Here is a 23,945-nt window from a genome sequence, read left to right on the forward strand (position 1 = left end):
AGCTGACATTAGTCAGTTTTAATTAATTGTCTCATTTTCTTCATCTCTAGTGTCTTAATTTATTATTACTTATCCTCCCTATTTAATCAGGCATTTATGAAGTATCTGTTCTGTATCTGGCACTGTGCCTGGTAACATGCATGCCAAGGTTATTTCTTTCTTCATTTATTTCAACACATACCATTCCGTGAATATTTGAGGATGTGCACACATAAAGATTCCTGCCCTGGAAGGGCCTACAGTCTTACTTTCTTTGCCATTTCCAGAGAATCAATTCTTAAAATTCGCCTTTTACTTATAAAATGTCTAATCTTATTAAATAAATATTTCACCTTATTTGGAGCCAAGAACAAAGTACATAATTCCTCGTGAACCAGTTTTCATAAAAGAGCTCTCCTATCTGGTGTCATGTCAACAGATATGGATTCAGACCAGGGCCACCTGTGTTACACTTGTCTAAATATTGGGGTTTGTAATTACACAGGAAGAACAGAGCTCATGTTTCTTCAAATCAGTAGCTCTTTTTTCCTCCAATTTAGAAAAAAAAAGCACTCATTTGCTAGAAGAGACAAATGTAACAGAAAGAATACATGTAAAAATAGTTGAAAAATTGAAATTCTGATATAATTTATCATTATAATTTTAATAACTGGTAAACTTAGAAATTTTGGCATCTGGCTTCAGAGATTTAAACCCTGACAAAAGAATGTTTTAGTCCATGAGTCATAGGTGGCCAAGGTGTACCCCTTCGCTTAATGCGTTCTTTAATTTCATGAATACAGAACTCTCTAGATGACATCTGTTTGACTTATTTGAACATCAGCATGCATGTGTTTTTAAATATGGAGCTCTGGAGTCAAATTCCAAGTCTAATAACTGAATCTGATTCTGTATCCATAAAACCTAAGGCATCTGACAGTGGTTTTGACCTGGAGAACTTTCAGATCATTTTTTTTTTTTTTAACAAGTGTTGTTGTGTCTTAGGTTGGGTTGTCCCAGAGCAGGCGTTAAGATAACGATGAGAAAACAAGCAGTGTATTTAAGAAATCCTGAGAAATACTGGTAAAGGTAGAGAAGAGAAACATGGAAAAGAAGAATACAACAAAGATCATCATCAAGCTAGTTGCCACTGTGGGCAATCAGGGCCTCATCTGGCTGGTGAAAGCAAAGTCAGAGAACAGACCTCAACTATCCCACTTGACTGAGAAGGAAGCTGGGCCACTCACTTTCCAATTCCTACCTGTAATTGACTAAAAGCCATTCCCAGGGACACCAAGCCCTCAGGGGGAGAATCACCTGCAGTCTGTCTCTGTTCACATGTACATGTAATTAGTCAGGGTTCTCTAGAGGGACAGAACTAGTAGGATTGCTGAACATATAAAGGGGAGTTTATTAAGGAGAATTGACTCACATGATCACAAGGGGAGGTCCCACAATAGGCCGTCTGCAGGCTGAGGAGCAAGGAAGCCAGTCCGAGTCCCAAAGCTGAAGAACTTGGTGTCCGATGTTGGAAGGCAGGAAGCATCCAGCACAGGAGAAAGACGGAGGCCGGAAGACTGAACCAGTCTAATCTTTCCTCGTTCCTCTGCCTGCTTTTATTCTGGCCGTGCTGGCAGCTGATTAGATGGTGCCCACCAGATTGAGGGTGGGTCTGCCTTTCCCAGTCCACTGACTCAAATGTTAATCTCCTTTGGCAACACCCTCACAGACACACCCATGAACAATACTTTGCATCCTTCACTCCGATCAAGTTGACACTCAACATCACATGTGCAAAAGGTGGATGCCAAGGGAATACGGCTATAAATCATTTTTCTATACAAATTCCATTAAACCAATTTAATTCCTGAATTAGTTTCCATATGGAGTGGTCAAATAGGACCTCCTTCCACCTTTGTTTTTTGTTTTTCTATTTTCATTCCCGTTCTGCTAGAATTAACCAATTATAGTTTCAACTGTTGTAAGTCTTCTTCTGTGGCCCTTATTTCTACCAAGTTCAGTTTTCTTTTTCTCTTTTTAAATTTATTTTAGATTCAGGGGATACGTGAGCATGTTTGTCACATGAGTATATTGCATAAAGGGGTTTAGGCTTCTAGCGTACTCATCGCTCAGATATTGAACATTGGACTCTGTGGGTAATTCTTCAACCTTTATCTCCCTTCCTCCTTTCCCACTTTTGGAGTCCCTAGTGGCTATCATTAGCATCTTTATGTCTATGTGTACTCATTGTTTTAGCTCCCACTTATAAGTGAGAGCATGCAATATTTGATTTTCTGTTTCTGAGTTCACTTAGGATAATGGCATCTGGTTCCTTTCATGTTGCTGCAAACGGCATGATTTCATTCACTTTTATGGCTACATAGTAATCCATGGTGCTTATGTACGAGATGTTCTTTATCCAATCCACTGTTGATGGACACTTGGGTTGGTTCCATGGAGGTCCAGTTTTCTTACATCTAAATTTTACTCTGCAGATTTAGCCATTGTTATTTTTATTTGTGTTTGATTGCTTCTACCAGGGACAGCCATTGTAAATGAGATTAAGAAAAGTCCGCCAGGGCGCGGTGGCTCACGCTTGTAATCCCAGCACTTTGGGAGGCCGAGGCAGGTGGATCACAAGGTCAAGAGATGGAGACCATCCTGGCCAACGTGGTGAAACCCCGTCTCTACAAAAAATACAAAAAATTAGCCAGGCGAGGTGGCGGGGCCTGTAGTCCCAGCTACTCGGGAGGCTGAGGCAGGAGAACGGCGTGAACCCGGGAGGCGGAGCTTGCAGTGAGCTGAGATCCGGCCACTGCACTCCAGCCTGGACGACAGAGCGAGACTCCATCTCAGGAAAAAGAAAAAAAAAATAGCCGGGCATGGTGGTGTGTGCCTGTAGTACCTACTACTCAGGAGGCTGAGGCAGCAGAATCACTTGAACCCTGGAAGCGGAGCTTGCAGTGAACCGAGATTGCGCCACTGCACTCCAGACTAGGCGACAGACAGAGACTCCGTTTCAAAAAAAAAAAAAAAAAAAAAAAAAAAGCCAACAGTTTGACCTCTATGTTAGCCAATCACTGAAATAATTCTGAGCACTTCCCCTTACCTAGTCCAGGATTGCTCAACCGCAGTCACCCAGGTCCACCACTTACCTGCTTGTGTGAATGATGTTAGGAAATTTATAGTTTAGCCTTCATAAGTCTCAGTTGACTCATTTGCAAAATTGATTCTTGTTAGGAATCATTCAAAGGAAATCCTTTAAAAGGACTCCTGGCATACAGCGTTGTTCCATGTGCTATTTATTAGGATTGCTCTTGTTACTTTAGATCGTTATAATATGTTAGTTATTTTATATACTACTGATTGCTTTGCCAGAAGTATACTCACCACCCACACTATTTGTAAAGAGCAAACGTTTGTCAAAATGACAATCAGAATGTTCCACTTCTGGGTTAACAATCCTTCCTCATAGGGTATTTGCTGGTGAGAGTGGTAACAGGAAATGTATAGTGAGCCTGGTACCTAGCAGACACTCACCACCTGACTTTCCTCTTTTCCTTCCCTGGGGGTATGTGCCTTGAACCTGGAGGATAGGAAAAGTGATGCGATAATGAGTTTCTAGAAATTGACCTTCCTAAGCACAGAGGGGTTTGAGATCTACGGATGGACGTTTTATCAAGTTGGTTATAGCGAAGCTCCAACATCCTTTCCAAAATGTCTTAAGAAAGGTGTGACATCTCTTCTAATTTTGTGGCTCTCGTACCATCAGCACGTAGGGGTATTCTATGTGCTGCTTACGATTTTGAACTTAGTAAATTGTTTCTGTACGACTTACGCATGCGTTCTGTGTTTTTGTCTTTTTAAGATTTGATTGTGGGTGCATTTGGAACAGGAAAAGTCGCTGTTTACAGGTACGTTTTTAATAGTATTCAAATGTTTTTCTCATTGTTTCAAATACATTTTCTTGTTAGTTTTGCCTTAAAGAGCACATTCCAGTGATTTATTCTGGTGAATACTTAGATGCTCTTTTTAAAGTCTAGAGGTATTTTTTGCTCTCACTCTTTTTTTTCTTTGCATTTTTACTCTCATACTGCATGACCAAACTTCCAGATTTTACGAACATAATGTTAAATAAGATATGAAAATGAAGCAGATCATATAAAATGACCCACTTTTTAGATCTTACTGTATTTGATTTATTCTCTTTGCTTTGGAAATGCATTGAAATGTTCGCTTATAAATAAGCGGTGCAGGGTAGACGAATGTTACTATTTATCCTGGCTTCTATAATTAAACTGCACACTAAGTTAGGGAATAGAACATTCCAGGAGTTGGTAGCCTCCAAAGGCAAGTATTGAAAACAGTTCAAATACAATAGCTATGGATTCCAAGCCTGGACATTCCATACACTCACTGACTTGTAATCTTGGGCAAGTTCTTATCACTTTCAGAGTTTCAGATTTCTGGTCTGTAAAAGAAGGATAAAAACAATATTTATAAGGTTACCTTTGTTCAAAGGATTCAGTGAGAATATGCATGTGGCGTACACAGAATAGTAACTGGGAGAGAGGTGGTGCTCAACTTTAGCTTCTTTAAAAAAAAAAAAAAAAGTTTTATTGCAGGACACAGTGCCTTATGCCTATAATCCCAGCATTTTGGGCAGCCTAGGTGGGCAGATCACTTGAGGTCAGGCGTTTGAGACCGGCCTAACCAACACAACAAAACTCCATCTCTACTTAAAATACAAAAATTAGCCAGGCATAGTGGTGCACGCCTGTAATCCCAGCTACTCGAGAGGCTGAGGCATGAGAATCACTTGAACCCGGGAGGTGGAGGCTGTAGTGAGTAGAGATTGTGCCACTGCATTCCAGCCTGGGAGACAGAGTGAGAGATTCCATCTCAAAAACAAAACAAAAAAAAAAAGGTTTTATGAGAGTTCAAGACACTAGGTTAGAATATCAAGACAAAAGGGCGAGGGCATACCTGGGTGTACTAGGTGCATAGTGCTAACGTAGTCGGCTCCCAGAGAGATTCTAAGGTTAGGTTTCCTCAAATAGATAAGTTTTCTTCTTCATCAGTCCCAAGACAAACTCAAAGAGGGTTGATTTGTACCAACCATGTCCCACTTAAGGTTCTAGAGAATCAGACAGTCGAAACCCTTGAGGTGTCTGAAGTATGGGGCTTGGGTTTGCGGTGGCCGTGGAGTATACCACTCAGAGCTGCTGCAGCAGAATGGGCATAGGGCTCAGCTGCTCTGCTTTCAATCTGTCACTTTCATGCCAAGGCTGGGTTTTCCATGAGCTGCTCCAAGACAATTAGCCAACACTACAAGAACACAAATGCAGACCTGTTCTTGCAAGACATGGAACTCCTCTCATGGGCAAATTTGGATCAAGGACTCTCCGTTGCCCAGGCCAGGACTTTCTTATCCAGTCCTCTGTCCTTCCCTTGATCCTTCCAGGGATCAGAACTCCCAGCCCCCTCCACTCTCTCCCCACTTTTCCTCATAGATGTTTGACCCCAGTACATCTCTTGCATATCTAGTTCCGTTTTATCATCTGCTTTTCCAAGGAGTGGAACTAACACAGTATTGAAAGCAAAATTATGTAACAAAATACAGAGAAGTGGCATGAAGGAACTTAGGAGAAATCCCAGCAGGCCCATTGCTTATTGTTTAAAGCAGTGCTGTAAACCCATTCTGCCCTGAGACACAGCCGTTCCTCTTGTTGGGGGGAAACTTACCCAACATGGCTTCATTTCTCCCTGTCATTTGGGGACTTTGGCTTCCAATGATCATATCTTGGAACGAAGCTTTAAAATCTGCTCCATTTCCTTCCCCCATGATTTATTAATACTTTTTTGTTTTGTTATTCTCGTCTGGGTGGCTGCAATTGAATTACTTATGCTCTATCAGTCTCTCTCCTCAAATTTGGCTACATATTAGAATTATCTGGAGAGTTTGTTTAAAATTCCAATGTCTGATCCTTACCCCATAAGTTCTGGTTCAGTTGGTGTGGCAGGGCCTGGGCATAGAATTTGTTTTAAAGCTCTTTAGGTGATTATATTGTGCAGTCAGGATGGAGAACCACTTCTCTGGCTGATGTACAAAATTATTCTGCAAACTCACCTTCATGTATTTAGCTAAATTTGCAAAGCTCAGCTTGAAAACTATCAATGGAAATTTAAAAATTATCAATGATAATTTGCAAACTTCAAGTACTCACAAAATTAAAATTACCAATGAAAAGTTGCAGACTTCAAGTACTCACAAACACGAATGGCTGTAAGATGATGTATTTCATCAGATACGGATGTAGATATGCTAGCAGATGACAAACAATATTTCACAGCAATATTTCCTTAATACTGGGGGCCCACTTCATCAAGAAATTAGGTTTGTGTATGCAACTTTGCCTGACAGACCCACAGCACTCTTTATTTGTGTTTGTGTGCTTCCAGATGTGTTTTGAGGTAATTAGCTGAGTGTGGTACCCACCTGTTCATGCAGTGAGCAAAATTCTTGGCACAAATGCTAAGAATGTTGGCAATGGCCTCTGAAGTATTCTGTCTACTACTGAGTTCAGTATGCAGTGAAGTGGGCTTCTCCCTGCCTATCACCTTTGTGGTTTATTCAAACAAACGCTGCATTTTCTCCCTGCAGAGCAAGACCGGTTGTGACGGTAGATGCCCAGCTTCTGCTGCACCCAATGATTGTCAATCTTGAAAATAAAACTTGCCAGATTCCAGACTCTATGACATTTGCAGCCTGGTGAGTTAGTCCAGTGCTTCTCAAACTCCAATGTGAATTCACATCACCTGGGTATCTTGTGAAAAACACAGATTTGGATTCAGTAAGTCTGGGGTGGGGCCTAGATTTTGCATTTCTCGAAAAAAGCATCAAGAGATGCTGCTGCTGCTGGTCTGTGGCCCAAGTTTGAGTAGCAAGGAGTTCGTCTTTCAAGAGAACCTATGATATGGTGCTGATCTTTGGCTATCGACTTACCATTCAAAGGCTACTTCTCTAATCTGCAGGCTCTAGGTGAGAGGAGAAGTGTAAAAACATTTGGGGAAATTCCCAGTGAAACAAATCTTGGAGATTGCTCTTAGATTCTTGGTGTACTAAAATAAACACGAACCGATGTAAAAATATAACAAAATACCTACACTCTTACATTTTTGGCATATGCTTATAGATACTGCTTTTCAGGCTCATATAATGTCTTATTTATTTATTTACTTTTTGAGATGGAGTCTCGCTTTGTCGCCCAGGATGGAGGGCAGTGGCACAATCTCGGCTCACTGCAACCTCCACCTCCCAGGTTCAAGCTATTCTCATGTCTCAGCCTCCTGAGTAGCTGGGATTACAGGCACCCACCACCATGCCTGGCTAATTTTTGTATTTTTAGTAGAGACAGGGTTTCACTATGTTAGTCCGGCTGGTCTCGAGCTCCTGACCTCAGGTGATCCGCCTGCCTTGGCCTTCCAAAGTCCTGGGATTACAGGCATGGGCCACCATGCCCAGCCGATGTCCCTTTTCTAACTAGTCAATTTACCGGGTTAATTTACTGGGTTTTCTATGCTGACAACAGATACCAGTTTTGTAACTTAGCATGCACAACTAGATAGCAGGAACACATTATACAAGTAAAGATTTTTGTGCCATAAACTGTATTTTTGTGTTCATCATTAAGAATAGTGATTGAATTATTCCTTTTGCCTGGATGATGGAGGCTTTGCTTGGACTTTCAGAAGCTGGCTGATACGGCTTCTGAAAGTGTTCCTTCTGAATTTTGTCAGCCATCTGATGGGAGTGCAAGATGGAACTTGACTGTAACACAGCTCAAGAAAATACCACTTAGTTTCTCAATACGTAGGTCCTCCAGGGTTGGAAGTCACTATGTTGGTTAATACCTTCAGGGTATGCCCTCTGAAAGATCAACAAATCCTTGAGGTGTTTAATATTTTGCCCTTATTTTTCAGGAGACGTGGTCTAACTCAGACAGTATTTTTGGTTTCTGAGAATGTCAGAATTGCAGAACTAACCACTCTTGACCCAGAGAAGTTATTTCCAGCCAATTTTAACATGTTGTTGATGGCCTTTTGACAGGAGTTCATACTGGAGTCAAAGCTTTTAAGGGTGGATGGTGGGGACTTAGAGGACCCTGAAGAATTCTTTGAAAAACATCCTATTGCTGGGAGCTGGGGAGTGTGGTGGGAGCACGTCCTCTTCTTTAACTGCTTCTGAAAAGAGTTGGAAAATGCCTTGGGCACATTTTAAAATGGTTTAAAGTCGTAAAATAGTATAATGAAAACCTGATCTGAGAAAATATGTTGGAGAGCCAGCATTTATCCTTACCCATGCATGATTAAATGAACAATGAACTGTGAGAGTTGCAAGTTGTTCATGAGTATTAAAACTTCAGTATTTCCCCCAAACAGGCTCATGTTCACACCTTCATAACAGAATGGACTTCTAAGCTGAATTCTTTGAATAAGCACATGTGGTACACTCTGATATAGAATGTTGTTGTTTTGAAATAGATACTTGCTTCTAAGGGGTTTTAGTTTAATGGATGTTTTTATGAGATTGAAGTTTTGGTGTTTTGTTTTGTTTTTTCACCAGATTAATAGTTCTGTTTGGTTTTATGGAAAGAATATTACTTTTTAACAAGAAAATGTCTGTCTAAATGTCTGTCTTTTCATGAGCCATTTTCTTACTGTACTTAATCATATTATTAAGTTAAAGTGCAGTTTGTTATGTGGACAAATGTATATCCCTTTACAATTATATTTGTTTCTATTGCATACATTTTTCTGGAAGAGGTCTTATTTTCACATGCAAAATTTGTGAATGGTGCCTCAGAGTCTCAGAAGACAGAAAGTTAACAGCTGATTCAGTCTAGAATGTGTTTCTTTGATTCTCTTTTTTCTTTATTTTAGGAACTTAATTTAGTTTTTCCAAAATGATTGAAAGGTCTCTGTTGATTTTCTCTGCTGTTATTTGTGTCTGTATTTGATATAATCTTATATCACACATCTGAAAACTATCACATAAACTCTACTTGGCAAACAGTTCTTCACTTCCATCGATGTGGATTTCTGTGTCTTTCAAACAGCAGTGTAGTTTTATAAAGTGACTATCTTTAATTGGCATTTCTAAGTTAGAAAAAGAGGGAAAAAGCCAGCTCAATAAATATTAATATAATTGGCGACTAACCATTTATAAAAAGGAAAAACTAGCACAATATTTCATTTTAGAAATGTAAACGTCAGTAATTACCCACTTGTCCAACCTGATTTTAAAAACTTGTTGGATGTGAGTGACTATGTGAAACCTGCTATTTGCTATCACTGAAATAGGATTGAAAACTGAAGAGAATGTAAAATGAATTGCTTTGTACTTTTAAATCATGTTTCACCTTTATCTCATTTTCTCTTCATCATAGACTGCTATGAGCACAGTCACATCACAGAACCATTATTCCAACCATGCTTGGGTTGGGACTAGCCTCAGAAGATCATGTAGTATATCGCCCTGCCTTCTGGCCATATCAAAAGCATTGTCCATAAACAGTTTAATTTAGAACTTATGTAATAAGGGACCTGGGTTGTTTTTATGGGTTTTTTTGTTCCAATCAGACCTATTTAGACTAATGGACCATAGTGAAAATGACCAATATTTCTAGTTTGAAATTTTAATTCTAATTTAATCAAAGTTTACAGCTTTCCCTAATGACCCAAGTATACTTTGTAATTAGCTGTAGACCTTCAAGTGATCCTAATTCTATACTCTATATGACCCATGATGTATGTGTGCTTACATATAATATAGTATATATGTTTTTCTAAATTCAGAATGAGCACATCAATGCACTACTGTAAAATCTTGAAATTTTCTTTATAGATCAGAACAGAGTGTTTGAAAAATTATGACTTGACAGACTCTTTTCCACTAAAGTGATCTATGAACTAGCAGATTTAGGTTGGAGTACTATTATTGAGAATTCAGCACATTGTAGCAGTGATATTATACTTGTATGAAAAAAAATTTAAGTCATCCAGTTGCTGATGATATTCAGATAACAGAAAGAGAGAGCCGAGAAAGAAACAGAGATTTATACTGACATGTAGCTCATAAATAAATAGTAACCCTTTAGCTGATAACATCATTTATCAACCATATACCATCTCATAAGAAAAAAAAAAAGATATTCATTTGCATAACTTTATTCCTTTTTAAAAATTTGTTATTGCTTTTGAATTTGAATTGTTTGTATTAAACATGCTATATCTAAAATGATTTTAATATATATGTTGATAATTTCATTATAAATAGGAATATATTTTATTGGCCTATGTCTACACAGTTAATGATGAATAGAAAAAAAGATCATTGGCCGATTTGAACATACACCCAAATACTTCCAAAAAGATTGGACACAGGAAAATTCTAATTTTGAAAGCCAGGTTTACTACAAAATTGAAAGATGTGATTAATTCTTCGTCTTTCTTGAATAATTCTAATTGAAGCAGAAGCGAGTTGGAATCAGTGATTTCTCTGGGGAAGTGGAATAAACACTTATAATAGCATAGACATTTCAGGAAACTTTTGGCTTAATGGTATGTGGCAAATTATTTACCCTGAGGGGAGACGTTGACTGAGGTCACGGTAGATAGATGAATCCCAGATGTGACACTTTTTCATTATATTTGACACAGGAAGCTGACACAGAATTAAAGTATGATTGGGGATTATTTACTCCCTTTGAATTCTGTAGAAATACCCGAATCATACTATGGTATTTTACTGGTAAAAAGTTTATGATCGTCATTAAACCCTACTTAAGTATTTTCTTATATTTTCACTTCCTAGAAATGAGAAAAGGCCCCATCTCTAGTGATGGCTGTTAGGGCTTGGAATTTTTCAGGGAGAGGTGAGCACATTCATTCAGCAAAGGCAGCCAGGGAGTCAGCCATCTCTCATTCCATCTGTAGCCACAGACCAAAGCCAAGTGCAGATCAACCTACAAGCCAGTGCAGACATTGCCTTGAATGGTAGTCATCACGTGTTCAAGGCACAACTCCAAAGTGTCTCTCATGGACATCTGCCTTCTCTTGATTGTCTTTATTCCTGTATCATTGTGCCTACCTAGCTTGAGACAGCCATGCTAAGCTTCCTATTTCTCTTTCTCACCTCCCTCTTCTCGTCCCTACCTCTAGTCTTACCCCAACTGTAGCAAGGTTCTGCCAAATTCCATCTCCCTCCAAGCAGAGTGGGTCTTTTAAGTTAAGCATACCATGTGCTCCATGCTTCTGAAGATTAAATCTGTATTTTTTAGCATGACTTTCAAAGCCCTGTTCCTCAGCGATCCACCAAGCCGGCCTTGTGTCCCAAAACTTTGCCATCTTGCTCAGTGCCCCGACTACACTGAATTTCTTCAATTTTCTCAAATGGGTCCAGATTCTTACTCACCTCCAGATTTTACCTCTAGCTATCTTCTTGCTGTGCTGCCTAATTCTTCTCTCCCTGGCACATGGAAGATACTCACTTGTATTCATTGAATAAAAGTAACAAGTAATTGATTAATTGAGCAATTGATTAAATCAGTTAACCTCCTGTACTATTTTCCAGTATTACCTTCCATGTAATGATAATGTCACTTGTCTTAACTGTATTAGTGTTGAGACCAACTGGTAGAAGGGGTGGGTGTGTGTGCGCGCGCGCACGCGTGTGTGTGTGTGTATAATTAGAAATATATAGAGAAAATGATATTCATTATCTGGGATGAGGTAAAGGAAGGCTTCTACTTTAGATTCAAAACTTTATTAACCAATAAATTACTGACTATTATTTTCTATAGCTTTTCTTTAAGAGTATGTGCATCTGTCGCAGGCCAGAGCATTTCAAACACAATAGGTAAGCACGTTTTCATTTTTACATTCTTATACTATACTAAGAAAGTTGAACAGTAACCATTTCTCTGCGCAGACCATATAAAATGGAAGAACCCTTGAGGATTACCAAGATGTCTATTGCACATATGGAACCTTCTACATAAATATTACTTCAGTACTTGGTAATACTATTATTTATAAGAACATGTAATTATAGGGAGAATGACAACTTTTATAAAACCATTATAAAACATTTTTAGCTTGGAGAGTATGTTATAAAATTTTTCCAGTTCATCTATCATGCTTGATCTCAACTATGAAAAATAAATGTTTCTTGAATAAGCAACTTGAAATGGAAATTCATCTCTCTGATAGAGCACTGTGTTCACTGAATACTTTTTCTCTACTTTACTTCTGTTCTTTAGTCTTGATGGCAGAGGTGCAATTAGATTCCCTAAAACAGAAAGGAGCCATTAAACGGACACTCTTCCTTGATAACCATCAGGCTCATCGTGTCTTCCCTCTTGTGATAAAAGGGCAGAAATCCCACCAGTGCCGGGATTTCATCGTTTACCTTCGAGTAAGTATGCCAGAAAGACTCCTCTGGCCACTCACTTTCATATCCGAATTCCAACCATTTTTCTCCATTTAACCATCATATTTGTCTGCATAGACCCCCATCCATCTGTTTTCATTTTCATAGCAAGAAACTTTATTTTAGGGTCAAATACTCTCCTCTTGACCCTGACTTCAACTAACCTGATGATGTGTTGCTATTAATTTCTAAGGCTTATTTTCATTTTGAACAAAATCTTTATAATGGCATTCAGTTCACATGGTTTTCATTTCTACCCACCTCCTCCCCAAAAAACATAAAAGTGCAACATAATTTATGTGAATTTTTCTCCTATGTGAGTATGTCTTGTTAGATTTTTATCAATGCACATTTCAGAGCCAACTCAGGAAAACATTTAGACATTCAAAGCTTTTATTAGAAGTAATTTATAATTATCTTCTTTAAAGTAATGTATTTTTACGATGACTTCAAAACCTACCGAAATTTAAAAAGTAAAATTATTTATAACACAATTACCTATCTTCACCTTGCCAGTTGTGAGGTTGTGATAACTGTCTCAATTTCTCTTTTCCATTAGGGGGCTTAGTTAGCAAGGACCATCCTAGGGAAGATCACAGATTACAATCACACTCAAGAATGAAAAGTTGGATACCTGACCCTTGATTGGCATACAATTGAAGGGTGACATATCCACCGTGTGTTTAGTGCTTGCTGTTTGGGCACTTACCCCTCCCTACTAAAGGAATTCTGTTTCTTTTTCCAAGAGAACTTCAAATGTCCTGAAGGTGTTCTGCAGTTCATGCAGGCAAGGGCTTAAAAAGATGATGAGAGGAAGAGAATCAAGATGTTTTCTTCTTCTGAGCCCCAAGAGAGAACTCATAAATTCTGGCAACCTCACGAAAACAAAAGTCCAAATTCATGGTGATTTTTGTGACATTTGTGGTATACAAGTGTAATCTTTTATGTTGCAACTTGACCAATTTTGCATGAGTTGTTGAAGGTCTGGAGAACCCAAAGATTGGCTCCAGAAGCATATTTCAATGAAGCCGCAGCTCTAAATGATTTCATCACTGCACGTATATTAGGTAGGCTGGCAACTATATACCACATAAATCAGCCTCCATCTAAGCCTGCTGCAAAGATAATTATTTCATCATTCACTTTCATTGAGTAAATTCCAGTGTTGCCTGACTTTTGCAGACTGACACCTTGCAGCTATTTCATGGAGCCTCTGTTGAGTTTGTGATTATTTTTCCTAGGATGAAACTGAATTCCGAGATAAATTATCTCCAATCAACATTAGTTTGAATTACAGTTTGGACGAATCCACCTTTAAGGAAGGCCTGGAAGTGAAACCAATATTGAACTACTACAGGGAAAATGTTGTTAGTGAACAGGTAAGTCCTTTGCGGTCTTTGACGGTATTTTCTCAAGCAGGCTCTCTGGGGTGTCATTCTTATGGCTTTAAGACTAAAGCCAGCTCCTTTCATTTTTATTTCTGCATGCAGACATGGAACATTTGGGAGTTTTCCTACCATGTTTCCTGAAACACTGCATGATTGTGTTTTTCGGAAGCCTTTCCTCTTGTGCAACCAAGATTTAATTTGTTCAAAATGTGGCTGTAATGGAAGCAATACAGCCTGTAATCCTCAAGCCATTGCCAGAGTTGCATTCTTTACAGATATTTCGGAGTGCATTGGAATTGGGCTATTATGTAAAGTAGCCTATATTGGGAGATCGCCATGAAATATAGGCTATTGGCTTGGGTAGAGTCATGCATAGTGAGACGAAAGCTCTGGTTCCGTTTGTGGCACCGTTCAGAATTTTCAAGAAAAAGGGTGTGATTCAGATTTTCCTGGATTGTTCCTGATGTGTGTTTATACAACACAGGCTCACATTCTGGTGGACTGTGGAGAAGACAATCTGTGTGTTCCTGACTTGAAGCTGTCAGCTAGACCGTAAGTTTAAATAACTAAATGTGTGCATTCTATGTAATGGAATTAGAGGTATTTATTTAAAGGTTCTCTGGAGAAAGTATACACTTCCAATGACCACCAAAAGTATGCTGCATGAAATTCTTGAGCTTGGCTACACTTCGGGTTAGCCTGTGGTTTGGGTCAGTTATTTGGCATTGGTGTCAAATGACACACCCTAAGATTTTGCCTGGGCCATTTCATCTTTCAGCAAAACTGAAAAAAAAAAGTTTTTGTTGAAAGTAAACTTATTGATGGGGTGGCTCGGGTTATATTTACTTGCCTCAGTCAAGTAGACAAAGGATTCAGACAGGCAGATTCCATCTACACCTTCAACCAAACTTTTTTTTCAGCACCCCATGACTCAAAGGCATCCTTAAAACTGTCAGAACAAAATTAATGTTAACTTACTGAACAAATACTTAAATAGCACTCTATGGAGTAAAGCAGAAGGTGTCACAAAATTGAAAAGAATCAAAGGGCTTCACAGTTGCCAGTAATGGACGCCCCCATTCCAGCACTGGAAATTGCACTGTATTCTGTTATGGGAAGACATGGACTAGGATGTAAAACATCTTGAGGTCAAGAAACAGATTTGTGCTCCTTTTCCTCCCAGGAACTATCTCACTGCCAGTGTTTGGAATGTACTTGGTAACTTCTCAGAGGGACTTCTCCCAGATTTCATAATTTACCAACTTCAAATGCAATTGCTTTGAGTAAGGTTAAAAAGTGCAATAGGTATTTCCAAATATTGGTTTGATTTGCAGTTCTAAGTGAACTACATTTCTTCAAAATACCTTGAAATCCTCTATCAGTGATTTAAGATCTTATCGTATCTGCCTACTTCTTCCCTCTCATTATTTCCTTTGCATTAATGTCTCCCTCTTACTTTCTAAACCACTTCTCTTCCTTTTATTCCATTGTCCATTTTCTTCCCAATGTATGTTTTCAGTGAAGTGCTGAAGCTGCTTCATTTTGGCTTCTAAGTGAAATGTTAAATTTGCAGGAATTTTGTTGGTAGATTGTTAAATATGTTGGTAACTTGAAATTGTCCATGGTGCATGGATTTACACCATTGGAATCTGAAAATGTTATAAATCAATACTTTTTTTTTTTTGAGAACTGGTTGTTAAACATTTACCAACACACTACTAGATGTTTTCCTGCCCTTTTTACCCAGAGATGATTATCTTGCCTCTTCCTACCATCTCTTCATGATGGTCCATCTTCTTTTTTTGCATTTGCCATTTTTCTTTTCCTCCTTAATAAATCCTTAAATAAAATATTCATGAAGCCAAGAAGTAGAGTACCTAATACTTCTTTCTAAACTGCATTTTTAGAGATAAGCATCAGGTAATCATTGGAGATGAAAATCACCTTATGCTCATAATAAATGCAAGAAATGAAGGGGAAGGAGCATATGAAGCTGAACTCTTTGTAATGATACCAGAAGAGGCAGATTATGTTGGGATCGAACGCAACAACAAGGTAATGCCTGCAAATTATTTGAAGTCAAGAGCTAAGTATATTTTTGAAGTCAAGTAAATGTTAAGAAGGGCCATCTTAGCTGAGAGTTTCTTCCTCAATAAAAGACAGTAAAATGATACCTTCTTTTGTTAAATCACCACAGCAATGAGCCGTGGAGGTGGGGGGAGGCTTACACAGTGTTAATATCTTCTTTGCCGTAGTGCAAAGACAAATTGGCCAAAGATTGAGAGCTAAGGCAAAAAAGAGAACAAGACTGACTGAACGAAGAAGCTTACCAATGGGATCAAAAAGCTAAACTCCCAAGCTAATTCCCTGTCTTCACTGGCTTTTCTAGCCTTGCGTTGAGTTCTTTCAGTTTCAAACACATGTCAGGAAGCCTGGTTTTCCTTATTGGTTAGGGAGGAAGGTCCAACCAATCCCTGCTCAGCACTGATAACAGCTTGGACCAGCACCGGAAGGGGAACAAGGTCCCTCCCCATTCTTCTTGGTCCACCTTGTCAGAATTATGACCAGGAACAGCCTGGTCTTCCTCATTTGCCATTCCTCAATGCCACTATCTGTTTAAATGACAACAATAGTATTTATAGTCTTCCCTTTCCTTATCAGAACATGAATCTTCCCATTCAAAGCATCCTCCAGTGCTGCAGTGTCCTTAATCACTTGGTCTAGAAAACCATTATAAATACATTGTAGAATAACAGAGAAAGCCCCTCAGTGTCGGAAATATACAAACTCACAATTAAGGGTAAATCCCAAGTGTCACGTTTCCTTCACAGGATGAGGTGTAGCGTAGGTGCTCCTTAAATACTTGCTGATAGTGTTGTTCATTTAGCTTAAATGTATTAAATGTCTACTAGTTTCCAAATACCACACCCCCTGAGGACCTCATCCATTTTAATGATTGAATAATTTGTAATGAAAACTAATTCTTCTAAAGAGATGTTAACAAACTGTTGTTGTGATGTTGGTATTTTAAAGACATTCAAAAACTTAGGGAATATAAAATTCTCTATTCACATTTCTAGTCTCATGATTTCTTTTTGTTTTAGTTGAATCCTTCTTAGTAAAAAACAAAAAAATTTAAAAATCCAGATGAGTAATGATAGAGCATCTTTAACACTGGTTTAAAATCTTTATGAGTTTCTGTTGAAGAAATATATAGGAAAAAAGAAGCTCCAAAGTCATCAAATGTTATACATTAAATATGTCCTGCTGTTTTGTGTATGTTAGTCATATCTTAATAAAGTAGTTTTCTAAAAAATAGTCCTAAATTATTCTTAACTCTTCCATGTTAACAGTGAGGTTGGATAGATAGAAAAAAACATTCCATTTCTTTTCAAGAGTATTTGCAACTCTCCACTCAGCTTTCATTTCCCTGCTATTTCAAACATGAAAATCAATATAAACCCTAATTTCTCCAGTAAGTAGTTTTTATAATCATCCCATTTTCTTCTTTCTTGAATTGTGTTTTTTTGTTTGTTTTTTGTTTTGTGTGATTTATTTATTTATTTATTTATTTATTTGAGACAGGGTCTTGCTATGTTGCCCAGGATGGAGTGGAGCAGTGTGATCATAGCTCACTACAACCTCCAACTCCTGGGCTCAAGCAAAACCCTCATCTCAGCCTCCTGAGTAGCTAGGACTACAGGTGTGCACCACCACGCCTGGCCAATTTTTGTATTTTCTGTAGAGAGGAAGTTTTGCCATGTGGGCCAGGTTGGTCTTGAATACATGGGGTCAAACAATCCACCCACCTTGGCCTTCCAAAGTGCTGATATTATAGGCACGAGCTACCCTTGCCTGGCCAATTATGTGATTTTTTTTTTTAATCTTCATTTCTCTATTAAAGTCACTTTAAGATAAAAATAAATAAGTAAGAATAAATGGAGTAATTATACACACAACTTATAAAAATGGTGTTTAATAACCACTTTGATTTGAAGATGTCATTTCATAATAAAATCTCTACAAGCAAAAACAGAAAAATGTCGCCTACAGATACTTACGTGCAGATAATGCATTAAACAAACAAAAACGAAGTTTGAGTGTGTTTTGTTTTTAATATTCTGGAGCTCCACTCATATTTTTATTTCAATTCCCTTCTTATCACTCCACCCCCGACTTTTCTCAACAAAGGACCTATTCTAAAGTGTTCTTTTAGCAAAACATCCAGTTTACTGTTGGTTTTGTTGCATAGAAAACACGGGAGAGAACTTAGGATTCTATCTTTGGCTGTAAACATTACAAGGGACATTATCTGTAATCTCGAATGATCCCTTCACTACTTTTTTCTCCGTCAATTTCCCTTTGGCAGAGACTTCCCTCGGTCTTTGAATTTTACGTGACTAAGCCACATTCTAATTTCTTCCTTGTTTTGAAACAGTTTGAGGTTTGTATACCTTTTGATTTCAACTCAGTTCAACATATTTTAACCATTTTTTCCTCAAGGGGAAAAATATTAGGCATTATCTGATTGTAAGGTTGGCTATTCTTTTGTTGAAAACATTTGTCTTTTATTATCTCTTGCTCCAGAAACCTTAGTTGAGCCAGCCTTTATATTTCCTTTTGGTGATTTTTCTCCTTAATTTTTCTGTGAAAAAGGTGTATGTGTTTTATATTTATCATCATGATCATCATTATGATTGTAGTAAGATACACATAAGATATAATTTATCATTGTAGCCATTTTCAAGTATACAGTTCAGTGACATTATATTTACATGGTAGTGCCACCATCACCACTGTCCACCTCCAGACCTTTTTCATCATCCCAAACTGAACCTCTGCAACCCTTAAAAGTAATTCCCCATTGTTCCTTTCCCCAGGCCCTGGTAAGCACCATACTACTTTCTGTCTCTGTGAATTTGGTGATTCTAGGGACCTGTTATCATCTCTTCTTCAATCTCTCACAGCTGCCTCACCTTCAGCATGTCTATATCTAGACTTTTGGTCTTCCCACTCACACCCTTCCTCCTTTTTTTTTTTTTTTTTTATTGGAGTCTTGCTCTGTTGCCCAGGCTGGAGTGCAGTGGCATGATCTTGGCTCACTACAACCTCTGCCTCCCTGGTTCAAGTGATTCTCCTGCCTCAGCCTCCCAGCTAGCTGGGATTACAGGCGCCCACCACCATACCTAATTTTAATATTTTTAGTAGAGATCAGTTTCACCATGTTGGCTAGGCTGATCTTGAACTCCTAACCTCAAGTGATCCCCCAGCCTTGGCCTCCCAAAGTGCTGAGATTACAGGTGTGAGCCACCACATCCAGCTTCCCTTTCATTTTCTATGTACGAGAATGACACCAGCATCTCCTGGCTTCTAACACCGAAAGTGATGCCAGCCTGGATGAGGGTGATGACAGTAGCAGTTGGATGGAGAGAAGGATGTGAACTAAAGAGATTCTGAACTGAGTCCATCCAACAGCTACCGTCACCACCTTCATCCAGGCTGGCATGATCTTTTGCCCAGATTATTGCAACAGTCTTCCTAGTTCATCTTGCCAACTTGTTACCGCTAACATAGAAAAAAAAAATCCATCTTTCTAAATCGCAAATCTGAGCATGGCACTCTCTTCAAATCCTCACTAGCTCCCCATTGCTTTGAGGATAAGATCCAAATCCTTCAGATGACGCATGAGGCCCTTGATCATATCACTCCCACTTGCCTCCTCAGCCTCATCACTAAATGCTGATGCTTCCAGCCAGTTTGAATTCCTTTTCCATACCTGTAATAACACGGAGAGCTTGTTCCAGCCATTTCTCCTTCCAACACACTAACTCTGCTCCCTCATCCTCTTTGTCTATCTTACTTATTTTTACTTCTTTTCACTCATCCTTCAAATAATAATTGAGACTTAATAAAAATTGAGGCTTAATAATAATTGAGACAATAATAATTGAGGTGGCTAACATTTATTGAACAACTGCTATGAGCTGAGTAATCCTCTGAGTTCTTGAATGTATTTCATTCTTATAACAGCCTTATAGAGAAGCTACTGTCACTATCCCTGTTTTACAGATAAGAATAAATTAAGTAACATGCCCAAGGTTATACAGCTATTATGTAGTAGAAGCAAGTTCAAACGTCAAACGTTAAGTCCAGGCCCCTGTTTGTTCTGTTTTTTTGTTTTTGTTTTGTTTTGTTTTTTTGAGATGGTGCCTTACTCTGTCATCCAGGCTGGAGTGCAGTGGTGTGATCTCAGCTCACTGCAACCTCTGCCTCCTGGGTTCAAGTGATTCTCCTGCCTCAGCCTCCCTAGTAGCTGGGATTACAGGTGCTGGCCACCACGCCTGGCTAATTTTTGTATTTTTAGTAGAGATGGAGTTTCACCATGTTGGCCAGGCTGCTCTCAAACTGCTGACCTCAGGTGATCCACCTGCCTTGGCCTCCCAAAGTGCTGGGATTACAGATGTCAGCCACCACGCCCGGCTGGAACCCTGTTCTTAACCCCTGATATGCACTGCCCCCATCAGCTTAGATGCCACTTCCTCCAGGATGCCTTCTCTGATTGCTTGGATCTATGTGCAGGTCCTCCTTTGTCACTATTTATTTATCCTATCATAAAATTTACCCAACTCTACTGCAACTGTGTGTTTCCATTGCTGTTACAATTGCTTAGAATTACTTGTTCCAGTTGTTAAAATAACTAAGAATTCAATGAGGACAAGGGGTCTTATATGTCAGGCCTGGTCAATAGTGGGTACACAGTTAATGTTTTCAGTGAAAGAAGAACACTCTAAGAGCTATAAATGGATTTGAACAAGAATGTCCCTGGAACTGCAGAGGAAAATCATCTAGAAATGTTCAGAAAAAGTTCATTGCTCCTCTTATTAAAGAGAGGAAATAACGCTTAAAAAAAGAAAAAGGGTGGAGGGGATGTGAAAGGGAGAAAAAAATTCTTTGATTGATGTCAAAGAACTGTTTCCAGAAAGCTGGGGAAAAACTGTACATATAACTTTTAACCTTTAGGTGAGATTAAAAATATATATTTACTATAGAAACTAAATCCTTGAATTACATTCAAGGGACATTTGAGCAGTTATGAAAGATTTTTCTGGGTTTTGTTTTTTCTGTTTTCATGACTGAGTTAATAATCCCCACACAAAGCCTCTCTCTGTGATTAGGGGTTAGGTATGGATCCTTAAGAAGCTGAATACATAGTAAACCTATCTTTGAGAAGAAAGAATGTTACCGCTTTTAACATAACTGTCTTTCAGGATATTTGAAGAGAGGATGTATTAAATTGTGCCTCCAAATATTAGTGATCCATTCCTTTCTCAATAACTAGGACAGATGTTTCCATGTGTCTATCTGGGGGATTCTGGGATCGGGGTTGTACACTTAGCTGCATATTTGTCTGTTTCATTGTAGCCTTCTCTTTTACAAGAAGGTGTCAGTTGTCTCTACTCTGTTGTTCCTGAATCGTCACTTACTTTGTGTCCAAGTCTGCTCTAGGCATTAGGACTAGAACAGACACAAAAACCTCTGCCTTCTTGAAGCTTATATTCTCAAAGTGTGTGGTTTACTTACAGAATTCTTTAGCTAGATGTCTGGGGAATGTTTCATGTTTTTTGCTTGAGTTTTGGGTTTGGGTTTTTGTTAATAAAATAGAAGGGAATGGAGGATCGTTTCTGAAACTTTACATTATTTTCTTATATAAAATTTCAATAGATAACAGAAAAAGGATAAAAAAATAAAATTTCAATAGAGCTGACAGATGGATAAATGGTCATTATATTGGGAACCCTCTTCCGAACCTATCACAGAGACAGAAATTCCCCCAAAATTTGGTCCTTTATGAAAGTCCTCATATTGCAAGCTTCTTTGGGAACAAGGGTGACAGATAATATACTGATGGCATATAATAAGTTAGAATGAAACAATGGAGAAGTGTAAGTAGCTATGGCTACATGCAGAGTGGGACCAAAGGGTTTGAGGTATGGAAAAAGAATAGGGTAGAGAGTGAGGGGTGGGTTTCTAAGCAGCTGGGAATAGCATGCGGACATGAAGAGGAGCTGGAAACCAAGGGCAACCATTCCAGAACAAATCTGTATTTCCCCTCTCATCTGCTCAACCTTGAGAATTTGACCAGTATATAGCTCCCAGAACCTCTTCCAACTTCAGTTTGTATGAACTCTACTTGGAACAGGATATAGGGGTAGGAAAGGAAATAGGAAGTACTGCTAAACATGAAGGCATTCTCTTTACATCTGAAATAATGAAGAACGGAAGAATGTCAATTGCATGATCTCAAAATGGGACCATGGTGTATAGAAACTGGTGTTCAAGGCAATTCTCTGGCAAATGGTCATTGAATCTTATGATAATCTATATGTATTATGATCATTTTGTTTTTGTAAAGCTTAATAGAATAAATTTATTTACTCATGTTTAATAATTTATGATTTTCATGCTCTCAGTTTCACATTAACATTAGTGAAGATATTGTCTAAACTATTTATATAAATGCAATATTACACGTTGTCTTCCTTAATGAAACACAATAAATATGCTTACCCACCCAATACATTTATTTCTAAAATTTAACTTTTACTTTTCTCTCTCTACTTTCTCTTCTGAGTTAAGGGTCATCAATTACTTTTTTTTCACAGTCACCCTCCTGGGTGTTTGAGATCCAGGGGAGCTCCCAGGCCCCCAGCATGGCTTTTGTGTCAAGATGTCATTTATGCTGCCCCCTAAATCCCCTGTTCTTTCCCATTGTAGGAATTTCGACCACTGAGCTGTGAGTACAAGATGGAAAATGTAACCAGGATGGTGGTGTGTGACCTTGGGAACCCTATGGTGTCGGGAACAAATGTAAGAGAGAACCAGAAATACTGACCGATTTCCTTCTAACTGGACTTTACAGGGAACAGATGGAAAGCTCTCCGGTTACCACTCAGCAACTCAGCACCTAGCAGCAACAACAAATTAGGCAGGAAATTGACAGAGTAGTGGGATTTCACATTACAGCCTACACAGAGTGAATCGTCTCAGGCCACAAACACAGAAAGATGCAGGCTCTTCTATGCTTTCTCTTTAGACATAACTCTTGCGTGTCGTTTAGTTGCAACAAATCTATGCAGACTTTGTTTTTACTACAGATATTTTTTTTAAGTACTTTTTATTTGAATTTCAAAAGAAATGCAATGTAAGTTAAAGACTTTAAAAATAACCAACTTAGGACAAAGATTTTAGCAATGGCAATTAAATTAACTTTTATTTCGAATATACCTCCTATATGAATATCATTCAGAGTATCTTCATATTTAAAAAGTTATCATAACCCGGTTTTTGAATCAGCTTCACCAAGTTTATATTTTCCATTATCTTACTTGAAGAATTGTACAGAAAATTGTAGTTTTATAGCAAGGAGAAAAAATAAAGATTAATAATGATCTCCAACATACATGTGAAAAAATAGTTCTTTGTTCTCCTCCTCCTCTTCCTTTTTCTTGTACTTCTCCTTTTTGTTTCCAGGTTTAGGAAATTTCCACTCGGGATTGCTTGTGGACAATAAATAAATATATATATATATATATATTTTCGAGATGGAGTCTTGCTCTGTCACCCATGCTGAAGTTCAGTGGCACGATCTCAGCTCACTGCAACCTCTGCCTCCTGGGCTCAAGCAATTCTCCTGCCTCAGCCTCCTGAATAGCTGGGATTACAAGTGTCCACCAATATGCCTGGCTAATTTTTATATTTTTAATAGAGACAGGGGTTTTACCATGTTGGCCAGGCTGGTCTCAAACTCCTGACCTCGTGATCCACCTGCCTCAACCTCCCAAAGTGCTGGGATCACAGGCCAGTAAGTTAATTTTATCCAATTACAGTTAAGTATATGCATGGTAACTAGTAATAAATATTACAGTAAGCAATTATTTTATGATGTAAAATCAGAAAAAAAATTCGGAACCCTGAAAGTATTAACAAAGCTTACATAAATTGAACATACATAGTCCTCTATTCAAAATTAGATGTTTATGATTACCAGTGAAATAGCCTGTTTGAAAAAAACTTCAAGGAAAGTC

The 23,945-nt window shown here is 38.4% G+C and overlaps 1 protein-coding gene across 2 annotated transcripts in view; it reads left to right on the forward strand.

Moving 5' to 3' along the window:
• The window catches only part of ITGA8 (integrin, alpha 8), a 221,353-nt gene that overhangs the window by 111,994 nt on the left and 85,414 nt on the right, over window positions 1-23,945 (forward strand). For both annotated transcript variants that reach the window (XM_011968109.1, XM_011968110.1), the window contains 8 exons: window positions 3,848-3,893; window positions 6,644-6,751; window positions 11,844-11,899; window positions 12,303-12,457; window positions 13,714-13,851; window positions 14,345-14,412; window positions 15,768-15,915; window positions 22,636-22,728. In XM_011968109.1, the coding sequence (XP_011823499.1) occupies window positions 3,848-3,893; window positions 6,644-6,751; window positions 11,844-11,899; window positions 12,303-12,457; window positions 13,714-13,851; window positions 14,345-14,412; window positions 15,768-15,915; window positions 22,636-22,728 (812 nt within the window). The remainder of the gene's footprint in view (window positions 1-3,847; window positions 3,894-6,643; window positions 6,752-11,843; window positions 11,900-12,302; window positions 12,458-13,713; window positions 13,852-14,344; window positions 14,413-15,767; window positions 15,916-22,635; window positions 22,729-23,945) is intronic.

This window comes from Mandrillus leucophaeus, unplaced genomic scaffold, assembly GCF_000951045.1.
Source record: "Mandrillus leucophaeus isolate KB7577 unplaced genomic scaffold, Mleu.le_1.0 Scaffold83, whole genome shotgun sequence".
NCBI classification, from domain to species: domain Eukaryota; kingdom Metazoa; phylum Chordata; class Mammalia; order Primates; family Cercopithecidae; genus Mandrillus; species Mandrillus leucophaeus.